Genomic DNA, 13096 nt, shown 5'->3' with positions numbered 1-13096 from the left:
CCAAGAAACTCAGAATGAGAGTCAGAGACAAACCATCCCCAGACATGACCCAGAAAACTGGCCACTGATCCAAGACCTCAGGGCTATCAAATAAGACAGCCCAGCAGAGGCCTCTGAGACAGGGGCTTCGAGATGGTAACAGACCTCCCAGTGGTGAAGGATAAGTACATACTAAAAGGTGTCTCCAGTGGTAGAGACACCCAGTCTAAACAGAACGTGAGGGTGACTTACCAAAGAAGCCTTTCACTCAAACGTGGAGTCTTGCCCAACACTGATGACTCTAAAAACACTGGAAATTGTCCTTTCTGCTGTGGGGGGAAAAATGCCTCCCTGTGTGCCAGAAAGAAAAGGATGTGGTCAGGAAGGAAGGGGGAGGTGGGAGGGTGGTATTTACAGGCTTCTCAAGAGTCTGACATAAACAGAGCAGAATGAGGAAAAACCTAATTTTAAAACTTACTCTGTAATCATGGTGCAGACCATCTGAGAATCAGTATATGTGCCAGCACCCGGGCTGGGACTGGTGCCTGAGTGAGCCAAGGGCCCATGGACTTCATGACTCCCCTGGGTGACACAGGGTGCTGGCTTCACCCCACCCCCACCTCAGCCCTCTCCCAGTGCTGAGCCCTGTCCCCACCAACTCTTTCCAAAGGGGCGTGTCTCCGTCCTCTCCCTCTCAGCCTCCCCACCTGCCTTGGACTGCTGTTTCAGAGCCTCTTCTGCAGTGGGCCGTGGGGAGGAAAGATTCTGGGTGCTGCATGTGCCAGAAGTGATACAGAGCAGGTTTCCTGGGACGTGGGCACAAGGCTCTTAGCACAGTCGGGAGAAAAGAAGCTGAATTCTCAGAAACCCCGGTGTGCTCTTTAAACTTCCCACATTCCTGACTGGTAACTCCATAGGTTCAGACCACGACATAAAGAGACAAGGTAGGGGGCCTCTTTTCCACCTTCTAAATGCAGTAAAGTTTACACAGCGGTCAGACTTCCTTTAAGACCAGGCTTGTGATGGTGGTTAGGCCAGAGACTCTCAGAACAGGGCCTGCGACATGACCACGACTGCGGCTCAGCGGCGGAACTTGTCCTCTGCCATGCCTACACTAACCCTTTAGTTGCTGGACAGAACCAGAGCCCAAGGAAGAACCTGGGTAGCCTGGGAGGGTGCTCTTTGGGAGAGGGGAGTCAGTTTAGAACCATCCAGGATCTCAGAGCCTTCCCTGGCAGCTATACAGGCATGAAACCATCATCTCGTGTGTGGTTCTCTGATTCCCATTCCAGTCTCCATCAGAGGGTGTTAGTATCAACCGTGCCCTGCACACCTGCCCACTCCCTGCCTTGAAGAATGCTGCTGCCCCTGCCCACACCCACTTGGTGACCACAGGGCTTCCATGAGAACAAAGCAAGGGTCCTTCAGAGAGGTTGCTCTGGCCCTCATGGACACTGGGAAAACTAGCTGGGTCTGGGTGGAGGCCTGTACTTGAACCCAGGGACTGGTTATTTAAATGAAATGCTTCACATGAGCTTGTTTGATTGAGATTTGCGTCTTTATTCTAGAAATGGGATTCAGAAAGCATGAAGGTTGCAGTAATCGATGTGTTCATTATCAGCTCCATTGGCGAGTCCATTAGCTGTGAGCTTCAGGTCAATGGCTGATTGTCTAAAACAAAAACACTGTGTTTATCACAATGAGGAGAAGGGTTGTTGGAGAAGGAGGGAAATGAGATGATAAGGATTAATATTGACCTAGTGTGTTACAGTTTACAAAGCAGTTGTTCACACATCACGTCACTTCATCTGATCCTTGGAATAGCCCTGAGATTGAGGAGGTGGACTTATTTTTCTTCCTATTTTACACATGAGCAGCCTGAGGCTGACTTGCTAAGTCAGCCAGCAGCCACCTTGGGACTGACATCCAAGACTTCTGAGGGCAGTCTTGGTGCTTCCTCCATCCATCACACCAAAGACTTCAAGGAAGGAAAGGTGAGATATAAAACTCAGAGGAGCTGTTCCCACAAGTGTGATGCAGTAGAAAAGGCAAGAGTTTGAGGTCAAGGAGATTCGGCTTTAAATCCTGGCACCACCCCTTTCCCATCTGTATGACTTTGCATAGTTCTCTTTTCCTTATCCATGCTCAGTCGCTAAGTCGTGCCCAGCACTTTTGTAGCCATGTGGACTGTAACCCACCACGCTCCTCTGTCCAGGGGATTTTCCAGGCAAGACTACTGGAGTAGGTTGCTATTTCCTCCCCCTTTCCTCATGTAAGAACACCACATAATAGTCCCTGCTTCTTACAGTTGCTGCCAAGTGCTTTCACATGCAAGGGTCCTGTGGTTGTTTGTTTCCTTTCTCTCTAACCCTGTCCCATCTCTGTCCCTTGCGCTGTGCTCAGTCACTTCAGTCATGTCTGACTCTTTGCGACCCTATGGACTGTAGCCCACCAGGTTCCTCTGTCCATGGGATTCTCTAGGCAAGAATACTGGTGTGGGTTGCCATTCCCTTCTCCAAGGGATAAGTAAGTTATATAATATGTTGTGGTTGTTCAGTTGCTAAGTCATGTCCGGCTCTTTGAAATCCCATTGACTGCACCATGCCAAGCTTCCCTGTCCTTTCCTATCTCCCGGAGTTTACTCAAACTCATGTCCATTGAGTCAGTGATGCCATCCAGCCATCTCATCCTCTTTCGCCCCCTTCTTCTCTTGCTTTCAATCTTTCCCAGCATCAGGGTCTTTTCCAATGAGTCAGCTCTTCACATCAGGTAGCCCAAGTATTGGAGCTTCACCTTCAGTATCAGTCCTTCCAGTGAATACTCCAGGTTGGTTTCCTTTAGGGTTAACTGGTTTGATATCCTTGCAGTCCAAGGGATTCTTAAGAGTCTTCTCCAGCACTACCCTTTGAGAGCATCAATTCCTCAGTGCTCAGTCTTCTTTCTAACTCTCACATCCATACATGACTACTGGAAAAACCATAGCTTTGACTACATGGACCTTTATCAGAAAAGTGATGTCTCTCCTTTTTAATGTCTAGTTTTGTCATAGCTTTTCTTCCAAGGTGCAAGCATCTTTTAATTGCATGGTTGCAGTCACCATCCAGTGATTCTGGAGCCCAAGAAAATAAAGTCTGTTACTGTCCATCTTTTCCCCATCTACTTGCCATGAAGCAATGGAACTGGATGCCATGATCTTAGTTTTTTTAATGTTGAGTTTTAAACCAGCCTTTTTACTCTCTTTTACCTTCATCAGGAGTCTCTTTAGTTCCTCTTTGCTTTCTGCCATTAGGGCAATGTCATCTACATATGTGAGGTTATTGGTTATCTCGATTCCAGCTTCTGATTCATCATTTTGCATGATGTACCCTGTGTATAAGTTAAATAAACATATAAGTTAAATATATGTACTCTGCATATGTCTAATATTGTATATTAGACTGCTGTAGAGAAAAATGAAGCAAAGATGGGGGATGCGGAGGGCTGGGGCAAGAAGTTTTGATTTTAAATATGGTGATCAGGAAAGATTGCACTGAGATTCAGGAAATCAGGAAAGATTGCCAGGAATGATGGGGGCAAAGGGGAAAGCCTTCCAGATAATTAAAATCCAGGACTTATAAAGACCTGGAGATATCCATGGAAATGCAGAAGAAAGCTTCCTGGAGGAGATAGTACATGCAATGATCCTCAAATATCGGGTAGTTACACACAGTAAACTTTAGGAGAGGAAAGAGCATTGCAGGCAGAGGGCATAGCATGAGCAAAGGGCCAGAGGTGAGAAACAGCATGGTTTATGGGGACAGGAAGGGCCCAGAGGGCCAGAGGGCCACAAATGTCCTATTAAGGAACTTAAATTTTTCCTGTAGGTTGTGCCAGTGATGTCCATGTAAAGGAGACTATGAAGGGTTTTAGGCAGAGAAAAGACATAGTCATATCTGCATATTTGAACATCAGTGCAGCCTGGAAGATGAATTTAAGAGGAATCAGAGTTGGATGCAGAGAGACCAGTTGTGGACCATTATAGTAGACCAGGTAAGAGATGCTGAGGGCTTGGCTTAAACGAGGGCAGTGAGAGTTTGATGGAGAAAGGGAGATAAAGTCAAGCATCACCTATGGGAAAAAATTCACAATATGCAGTAACACAGTGGCTGTGGCAGTCTAGGACAGGGCAGAGGAAGAGCCAAAAATGATCACACTTCTGGCCTGGAAGATGGGATGAACAGTGGGCCAATGCCTGCAGCAGAGACAGGGTGAAAGAACCAAGTTTATGCTGAAGGTCGCTCAGTCATGTCCAACTCTTTGTGACCCCCATCGACTTTACTGTCCATGGAATTCTCCAGGCTGGAATACTGGAGTGGGTAGCCATTCCCTTCTCCAGGCAATCTTCCCAACCCAGGCATTGAACCCACGTCTCCCACATTGCAGGTGGATTCTTTACCAGCTGAGCCACAAGGGAAGCCCAAGAATACTGGAGTGGGTAGCCTAGCCCTTCTCCAGCCGATCTTCCCAACCCAAGAATTGAACAGCGGTCTCCTGCATTGCAGGCAGATATTTTACCAACTGAGCTATCAGGGAAGCCCAAGTTTATGGTGGATGTGGTGATTTAGTTTAGGTCATGTGGAATTTGAAGTGATTCTGGCATCTCATTTGAAGTAGTTGTAATAGTTATAGAATGATTCCAGTGGTGCTATTTTTGGAACTTATCAGGGATCTCTTTGCAAACTATTACAAAAGCTGCATTAACCAGTTATGCATTTTATAGGCATAACTCTTTTTGTAAAAATCCACTACCTTGGAATGCACATTAATAACTATTTTTCATAAAAGAAAGATGATATGATACTTTTCAAAAAGAAACCTACTCTCAATCACTAGGCTTAAGTCAATGAGTTTTGGCTGCTTCCAAAATCAAACACTTCCTTAACCATTGTAGTAGTCCTGGGGCACCTGGGGCTGTGAAAGAGACCATACCTCAGACCTGAGGGATTTCCAGTAGACCAGTGGACAAAGTCACAGCAATGGGTGGAATGAACAAATGTGTAGCCTCCCAAGGTCACCACATTCACTGGCTACACTTTCCAGATGCATTTGTTTTGATGTGATGATTGTTGTTCAGTTGCTAAGTCATGTCTCTTTGCAACCCCATGGACTGCAGCACTCCGGACTTCCCTGTCTTTCACTGTCTCCTGGAATTTGCTCAAGTTCATGACCATTGTGATGATTAAGAAGCCTGTTTCATTTCTCTGTTCCAGAGAATCTTCTAAGACAAGGGTATCATCTTTCTCTTTCAAGATAGGCACAAGAGTGCAACTTTATTTTATTATCTCTGTTTTCAGAAAATCTGGGACCAAACTAAGCTTTGGGCCCAAGTCTCTGCTCACATAATTTTGTGTAGGAAAATAGAGGCAAAGTATGAACTGTAAATACTTTATAGAAAAAAAATAATTAAATGGCAAGATATTCAGCCCAGAAAAGGACAGCATTATAACAAGCCAAATTCCCTAAACAACATTCTACAGCCAGCCCAGTGTTTAGGACAGGAGAGCAAGTACAGTTTTGCACTATTGAGAATACTTGTCCTCCAGTCCCACAGAGGAAACCACAGGCCAGCGGAGCCTGGTCACTGTAACCAGTGAAGAAGTAGGTTGGAGCAACACAGAAAATGAGTGCCTTGTGACTGAATAATTGTAGCAATCCTTTGACTTGGGACACAAAGCTACCTCCAGTGTGGTTGTTTCATCAACCCAGCAAGCAGTTCGGTTCTCACTTGACCTGACCCTTGTATGATTATATCCCACTCAAACAACACTTATTCCCCTTTGTACAGTAATAAGCAGCTATAGAATTATCTGGCAGCTACTCCTTGGTCCAGCTACAACTAGCACAGGTAACAAAATTGTAACAAAATCTCCAACTTTCTGCATCAAGTCAATTCCTCTTATTTAGTTTCTGCTAACCATTATACACTGCAGTTATTGCCAGCAGTTATTAAGGGCATGGAGGCAAGATAAAGGGTTCTTGAAGCTGTGAGCTCACCTCCTCTCCAGGCAATCCAGCCTTCCCTTCCCTTCAGGCTGGGTCTGACTAGCATAGGGAACGCTGGGGTGGGGGGTGGGGTGGGGGCAGTGGCAGCAGGAGGCAGCAGTCAGTGTCCTTGTGTGAAGGATTCTGAGACAGTTCAGTATTAACCTGGCAACGTAGCTCCCTTTCAGGTGTTTGGTATAAAGTCCTGCAGGATCTCTGTCACTTTGTAAGAGGAAGAACATTGTATAGAACAAGACTACCTCTTTGCTGATGAGTGGCACAGTCTCCTTCCTTTCCTTAATTATTAAATTCTTACACATTATTACTGAGTTATTCTTGGTCCCAGGAAAGGATATATGGAGGTTGCATAGCCAGACTCTGCTGACTCAATATCTGCCCCCAGTAGGGTCCAGTCCAGCTTCCCATGGCTGCGCTGGGAGCTGCTAGATCATTGGACAGCCTGAATCCCCTCCACTCTGGCTTCTTCCAGCATCGTGTAAGGCCACTTCAGAAGGCATTGTTGCTTTGTGGTCAAAAGCATAGACTTTGGAGTCAGACGACTCCCAGCCCCACGCCTTACAGCTTGTAGAACTCTTGCATACGCCTTAATATTTTTAAGTGTCCATCCTCTCAAGTATAAATGGAAATAAAAATATATTTATCTTGTGGGATATTTTGAGCATTAACTGAGATAACATAAAAAACTCAGCACAGTGGTTGGAATAGAGTAAGCACTCAATAAGTATCAGCTATGATGATGATGAAGAATATTCCATGGCATTGGAGGAGAAACATGGGCTAAGAATATGGGCATATCTTCTCCTCCTTCCTTCCGTTCAAAGTTAGAAGCAGCCAGGAGGAGTAACAAAGTGCCCAGAATGGCGTGTTTGCTAAACTACGCAATTAAACTTCCAGGCTGGACTTAAAGGTGATGGGAGAACAGGACAATAGACTATATAACCCAATCTGTGGCACAACTTGCACACTGAGGTGGTTTCCCAAAGGTGACCCTTATCTCCTATTACAAGTTTCTATGTGCAGGTTTTCTAAATACTGGATTGGCCAATGACTAGAATTTAAACATTTTTCTTTGTTGAGTAGAAATTCTACTATTGTGATTTCATATGAAATCAGTATAACCTTTAACCTTAGCTCTCTTTGCCCTCCTTTCCACATGCAACTTCCTTACAAGTATGTCAAATTCCAACCACCATCTTTTCTTAACAAACAAACCTTACATAAGCTCACACTTCCTGAGAAAGTATTTTTATTCAGTTGAATACCTCTAAATAGTTCATTACAGTTATACGGTTGCAGATAGTTGATGCCTTTGTGGACCTCACAAATGCTTCTTTGAGATTTTTGCTCTCTGTTGAACTACTTATGGCTTAACTTGACTTGTATTGGTGTTGCATTTTTGTTCTGTTTTGATTTGTTCTTATTTAATCCTGAAGCAAGGCAGCATAGACATTTTTTACCTGAATTCCCCCTCTAAACTTTCCATTTTGCCCAAGTTGACTGTTAGTAAGTGGTGGGCACCTCTCCAGCTTTTAAAAAATTCATTCAGCCTCTTCTTTTCTTGTGCATCTCTTCTGCTTTGCCAGGTCAAGCTGGGAACTGCCTGACTTGAGGGAAGGGAGAGTGAAAGCCATCAGTGACTCAGATGGGGTGAGCTACCCTTGGTACGGGAACACCACAGAAACTGTGACCCTGGTTGGCCCCACCAACAAGATCTCCAGGTTCTCCGTCAGCATGAATGACAATTTCTACCCCAGTGTGACATGGGCAGTGCCAGTGAGTGACAGCAATGTGCCACTGCTCACACGGATCAAGAGGGACCAAAGTTTCACTACCTGGCTGGTGGCCATGAACACGACCACGAAAGAGAAGATCATTCTGCAGACCATCAAGTGGAGGATGAGGGTGGACATTGAGGTGGACCCTCTTCAACTTTTGGGGCAACGGGCCCGCCTGGTGGGCAGGACTCAGCAGGAGCAGCCCCGAATCCTGAGCCGGATGGAGCCCATACCCCCCAACGCACTAGTGAAGCCCAATGCCAACGATGCCCAGGTCCTCATGTGGAGGCCCAAGCGGGGGCCACCTCTAGTTGTGATCCCTCCTAAGTAGAAGCAGACTGGCCTGACTGTGTGTGGAGCATATGCCACTGAGACACGCAGTGAGGTTGCCAGGGGTGGCAGGAGCCAAACTGAGTTTCTGAGCCAAAGCAGACCTCGTGGTTTGCCAGCCTTTGCAGCCACTTGTGAAGAGTAGAGCTGCTCCTTGGTTGGTAGAACCATAGTCCTTAGGAAAAATCCCTTCCTTTTAGGAATAAAGAAAATCGCTGCTCTGAAAGACTTGCTGTGATTACCATGCAAGTAGCCATATTTTGGAGCTGACCAGGATGATTCTTTTATCTGAACTATTGACCATTTCTTTCCTGTGAGAGGCAGGGGATGGAAACAAAATTAAACAGTGCCTGTGGCAAATGCTGCTTCCCAACCAATTAGAAGTGAGAGTGAAAACATCCACATCAGGTGTTTGTAAGACATATGTCCCATTGTCTAACTGGAGGGTGCTGGGGAATGGGGCGGAATGAAAGTGAATGGGCAATGGAAGGAGGAGGGGATAACTTTGTTACTGCAAAGTAATACCTATGCATGTATTAGTTAATCATCAGATCATCAACACACTCACTGAAATGAAAGAAACGCTAAGAAAACAATATGTTGCTTCTGTTCCGAGGGAGAGCCTCCTAGGAACTGTCCAGGGTGCTGACGGTGGTTCTAGTTGATGATGATGACAGCATTTCCATCTACCCACATCTTTCCAAAAACTGTTTATTCAAAGTATCCTCAGTCACAGTATTTGGATAGATAGTTTCTGAATTCTGCAATAGCTGTGATATTTGGGGCCTTCACCATGTTTTTACTGAAACCCAAATTGTGATTTTGTTTACAGCTGCTGCTTCTCTTCCTATTACCAGCCCTAACTTACAAAAAGATAATTGTTTATAAGGCTTGAACCCATGTAGAGTTTCGAGACCATTTCAACAAGTAAGAATAGTATTTTGCTGTTACACATTCACACGTGCAAACACCCATGCCAGCATGATTGCTGGCAGGACCTGCTAGCTGTATCTGCTTGTGTGCTTATAGCCTTTCTGCATACACAGTACATATGCTGTGTATCTGTATATGTTTATTTTAGGTCAGTTTCACAGAAGCTCAACTTTAACTGCTTGAGCATTTGTGAGAACGTGCTTCATAATGCTTAACTTCAGACTCTTAATGAAAATCTGAGCTACTCACAGCAAACAAACCTGTATTGGTGAGATCCAACCAATAAGGATGAAAGGCCATATTTCCTCTAGTCAGGACAATATAAGTTTTTAAAGGTATCCAGTCTTTGCCATAAGGATCACCACAAAAAGAACTTTTAAGTCATTACAAAAGAGCTTTTCCTTTTATTCTTGATAGTGCTAATTTTGATAGATAGATAGATCCTTGTTCAAAACCCTCCATGCAAAATAATTCTAAAACTCCCACAATACCGTTGTGGATTTTATGAGTGGATATTGCCAGCCTAATTTCAGAGCCGAGAGAGTTAACGTTCATGCAGTTATTATAATCCCATGGTTGGCTCCACTGATCTATCTTTTATCTGAGTTTGAAGATGGAGAATAAAAAGCAGGAAGACTTGTTTATTACTTTTATCAAAAATGGAGTTTGGTCTTATTTACTTCAGGTTACTTCATGTCACAGGAGTAGGTGCTTTACATGAGAAGTTTAGCAGATCCACTCCAAATTTTAACCTCATATCCTAACCACCAACTACTCTCTTATAGATTAGTTATTGATGGCAAGCTGAGCTATTTATAACACCACATTCATGACACAGCAGTGGCTCACAGAAAACCTGGAGACATTCCATTTAGAAACAGTTCAACTGTTATATTTGGATTTCCCTGTCCTTTCCTATCTCTCCTTATTTTATGGGAGAGGTAGTCTCAGAGAGCTCCATGGTTTATATACAAAGCTGCTTAATTTTCCATGTTGACATCAGAAATAGGAATCTCTCCCTGTGATTGAATTAGATGTTACCCTTATGGAATTCTGGAGTGTGGATACTGATCCTGAAATCTAATCCTTATGGCCCTACTTTAAGAAAACCTGATATTTAAAAATCTAAAATTGTAACAAACAGAAGGTTAAAGAGGAAAGGTTTTTTTACATTACAAAATGCTACACATGATTTCTGCCCATGAAAATATGACATGACTTACACAATTATGTTTACATATAGCATAACTTTTTCAAGGGCATATCTGTATTTATAAATGCTACATACTTGGTTAGACATTTTTTCCCACTGAAAACTCACATTTTCTAGAGTTTTAAAAGAAATTGCCCTGGGCAAGTTTTCTGGAAAATTAGGTAATAACAAAAATGAGAGAAATAGGAAGGTACTTATAAAAGTTAAAGGTACTGTGCAAATATACATTATGGCTACTGTCAGTGATAGTACTGTGAACTCTTAGTTGGGTGTCTCAGTTCTGAAGTCAGCCTGGTAGAATGTTCTGTTGCTCTGCAGCCTATTATTTTGAAGTTAGAGTTGCTTTATAAGGAAATAGTGTCTTTTCTGTCATCCATAGGTCATTACCTTTCAGCTTCATCAGATATTGCCAAATGAAAGGCTCTCCAACAAGAGTGAATTCATCTTGAAATCTCTGTTTGGGTCACCTCCATCCTCCCATCAGGCCTTTCTTTCCCTGACAGTCCTTGTGTCTGACACCAGATGCCATCAGTTTAAAGGGGTTCGTGTGGTGCCTCGACTAGGTTTTAGTTGGGTAGTCCTAGTACTATATTTGAATTCTAAACACACATACATACCACAACAGTCTCTTAATGGCACAAGAGTTTTTAATTGCTGTGTGGAAAAGAGCATTTTATTAAATCATAAATTCCTCATAGATTCCTTTGAGATTTTTTTTTCCATAATCTCAAGGAAATTGAGGTCTCATCTATTCAGGGTCACATCATTCACAGGGTCATAATCAGCAGCAGAGCCGAGAGAAGACCTGGGTTCCCATATCTCGTATCACAGCATTGTCACACTTACCTGAGACCCGTAGTTCTCCTCTTGGCTCCAGGCAAAACATTGTCACAGTCCTTGAGCCATTCACCCTCTTAGCACTAGAGACAATGAAATCCATCCTTTAAAAAACAGTTATGTCCAAGAAATGAATGTTCCTGATTCTCTTTTACCTATACCAACTGTTTTGAACTCTTAGTCTGGGTCTTTGCAGCATCTTACATTCCCAGCTTGTTGCTTTGGTCCGCAGCACCCAAGAAGGTTGGAAGCTAGTTCTTTCTCTGTCTTCTTTTCCATGGGCCTTTTTGCAGCTCTTTTCTGGAGCTAGGAATATCTCATAGATCAAAATCATGTTCTCAGCAGTCATTCTGAGCAGTAAAATAAAACAACTGTGATTTATGGAGTAGTTTACAAAAGGCTTCCACGTGCATTTTTCCATCCCCAGAGAGTCTTAGAAGTGTAACAGTAAATTGAGATCCACAGAGGTTAAGTGGATAGGCACACAAATGGAAAATATGGGGAGTTGGGATTCAAACTGAGCCACTTGGCTCCACATCTCTTGCCATGATGCTACACTGTGGCGCCTCCTGAGTTGTTCCCTGCCTGGAGAGCACAGAAGAGAAGGAAGGAGAAAGCAGGTCACTTTCACCTACACAGTCATGTAGTCCGTACCCGTCAACTAAGTGGGCATATTAAACTAAGAGAAGTAACACTGCTTTCTTATGCAGAAAACTGTGTAATCCACAAGGAGACTTGCCCAGAAAACATTCCTGCCAGGGGCTGCAGTGTGGGTGAGCTGGCTGTCACTCACCAGCTTGTAGCACAGTACTGGTGATCGGTGGAGTAGGAAACCTACTCTCCTGGTCTCAGAATCCCTGAAACACCAAGAGCACAAAAGGGGGAGGAAAGCAAGCATCCCACAGCTGAGGTCCCAGCTGAGCAAGGCCTTGCCACCCTCCACCCCTCAATGCAGCAGGAGCAGCCCATGGGGCGGCGGCACTGGAAACAATGGCTTTCCAAGCTCCAGTTGGCACATTGACTATTCTTGTTAGAACTGAGGGCACAATTAAACATTGCCAGAGCCAGCTCCCAACTGAGTTGCAAAAAAAGATGTAAACACACACACACAGAGACCTGCTACACTCACACATGCTTCAAGCTGAAAAGAAAATTAATCAAAACCCCAATGAATGCCTGAACTCTATAATTAAGCCTAAATGATCCTTAGATAGAAAGGGAGTGGAGTGAGCTAGCTCAGTGCCCAGAGATATTTTTACCCCAGAGTCTTATTTCCATAAATTTCTTTTGAGATCTTGAGTACGTCTGGTTCCAGTTTCTTAGTTAGGACATCTGCCTATGGAAGGCCTTCAGAAGAGTTGCCAGCTCAGTGACTAGAGGACAGCCAAGGTTGTTTGGCCATTTTTAAACACTCATAAGAATGCTTTTGGAGAAATGGAGTCCTTCTGCTTACCTTGGTTAGCCATGCTCCCTCCCATGATGGATCCCGTTACTAATTAACCTCATTCCTCCTAACAATTCCTTTGAGGTCTACAGCACTTTACAGCTTAAAAAGGGTGCTTTCTTCCCTTTACATAGAGTATAAAACATCTCTATTCAAGATAGAAATTCTTAGTATTGGTCTAATCCTTATAACAACAATAATTCCCATTTGATTAGTTTGTTGCAGTTTGCATAGCACAGACACAAATGCTTTTTGACTTGATTCTCAATAACCTTGTAAGGTCTAATTTGTATCCCCGTTTTACAGATGAGAGACTTGAAGGTCAAGTGACCTGTCCAAGGTCACACTACTACCAATGGTGCTCTTAAGATTTGAATTTCAGTCTTCTGGCTCCTCTCCTTTCCTCCACTCTCATGGAGCATTTTCTCCACTGCTCTTCCTCAGGCAGGGTGACTCCCTTGCAGGGGAAGTCTGTGCACAGCCGCCCTAATTGATCTCTGGATGCACTTTGACCAGGCAGAGTAAGCTCTCCTGAGGAATCTG

At 44.0% G+C, this 13096-nt stretch overlaps 1 protein-coding gene across 1 annotated transcript in view; it reads left to right on the top strand.

Moving 5' to 3' along the window:
- FAM78B (family with sequence similarity 78 member B) overlaps positions 1–8352 on the top strand; it is a 93564-nt gene extending 85212 nt beyond the window's left edge. Inside the window, exon 2 of the mRNA XM_069547758.1 lies at positions 7605–8352. Within this exon, the coding sequence (XP_069403859.1) occupies positions 7605–8127 (523 nt within the window). The 3' untranslated portion in view covers positions 8128–8352. The remainder of the gene's footprint in view (positions 1–7604) is intronic.
- Positions 8353–13096: the final 4744 nt, after the last annotated feature.

This window comes from Ovis canadensis, chromosome 1 (assembly GCF_042477335.2).
Source record: "Ovis canadensis isolate MfBH-ARS-UI-01 breed Bighorn chromosome 1, ARS-UI_OviCan_v2, whole genome shotgun sequence".
NCBI classification, from domain to species: domain Eukaryota; kingdom Metazoa; phylum Chordata; class Mammalia; order Artiodactyla; family Bovidae; genus Ovis; species Ovis canadensis.
Note: the sequence above shows the minus strand (reverse complement) of the source record. Positions and strands in the feature narration are given on the sequence as shown.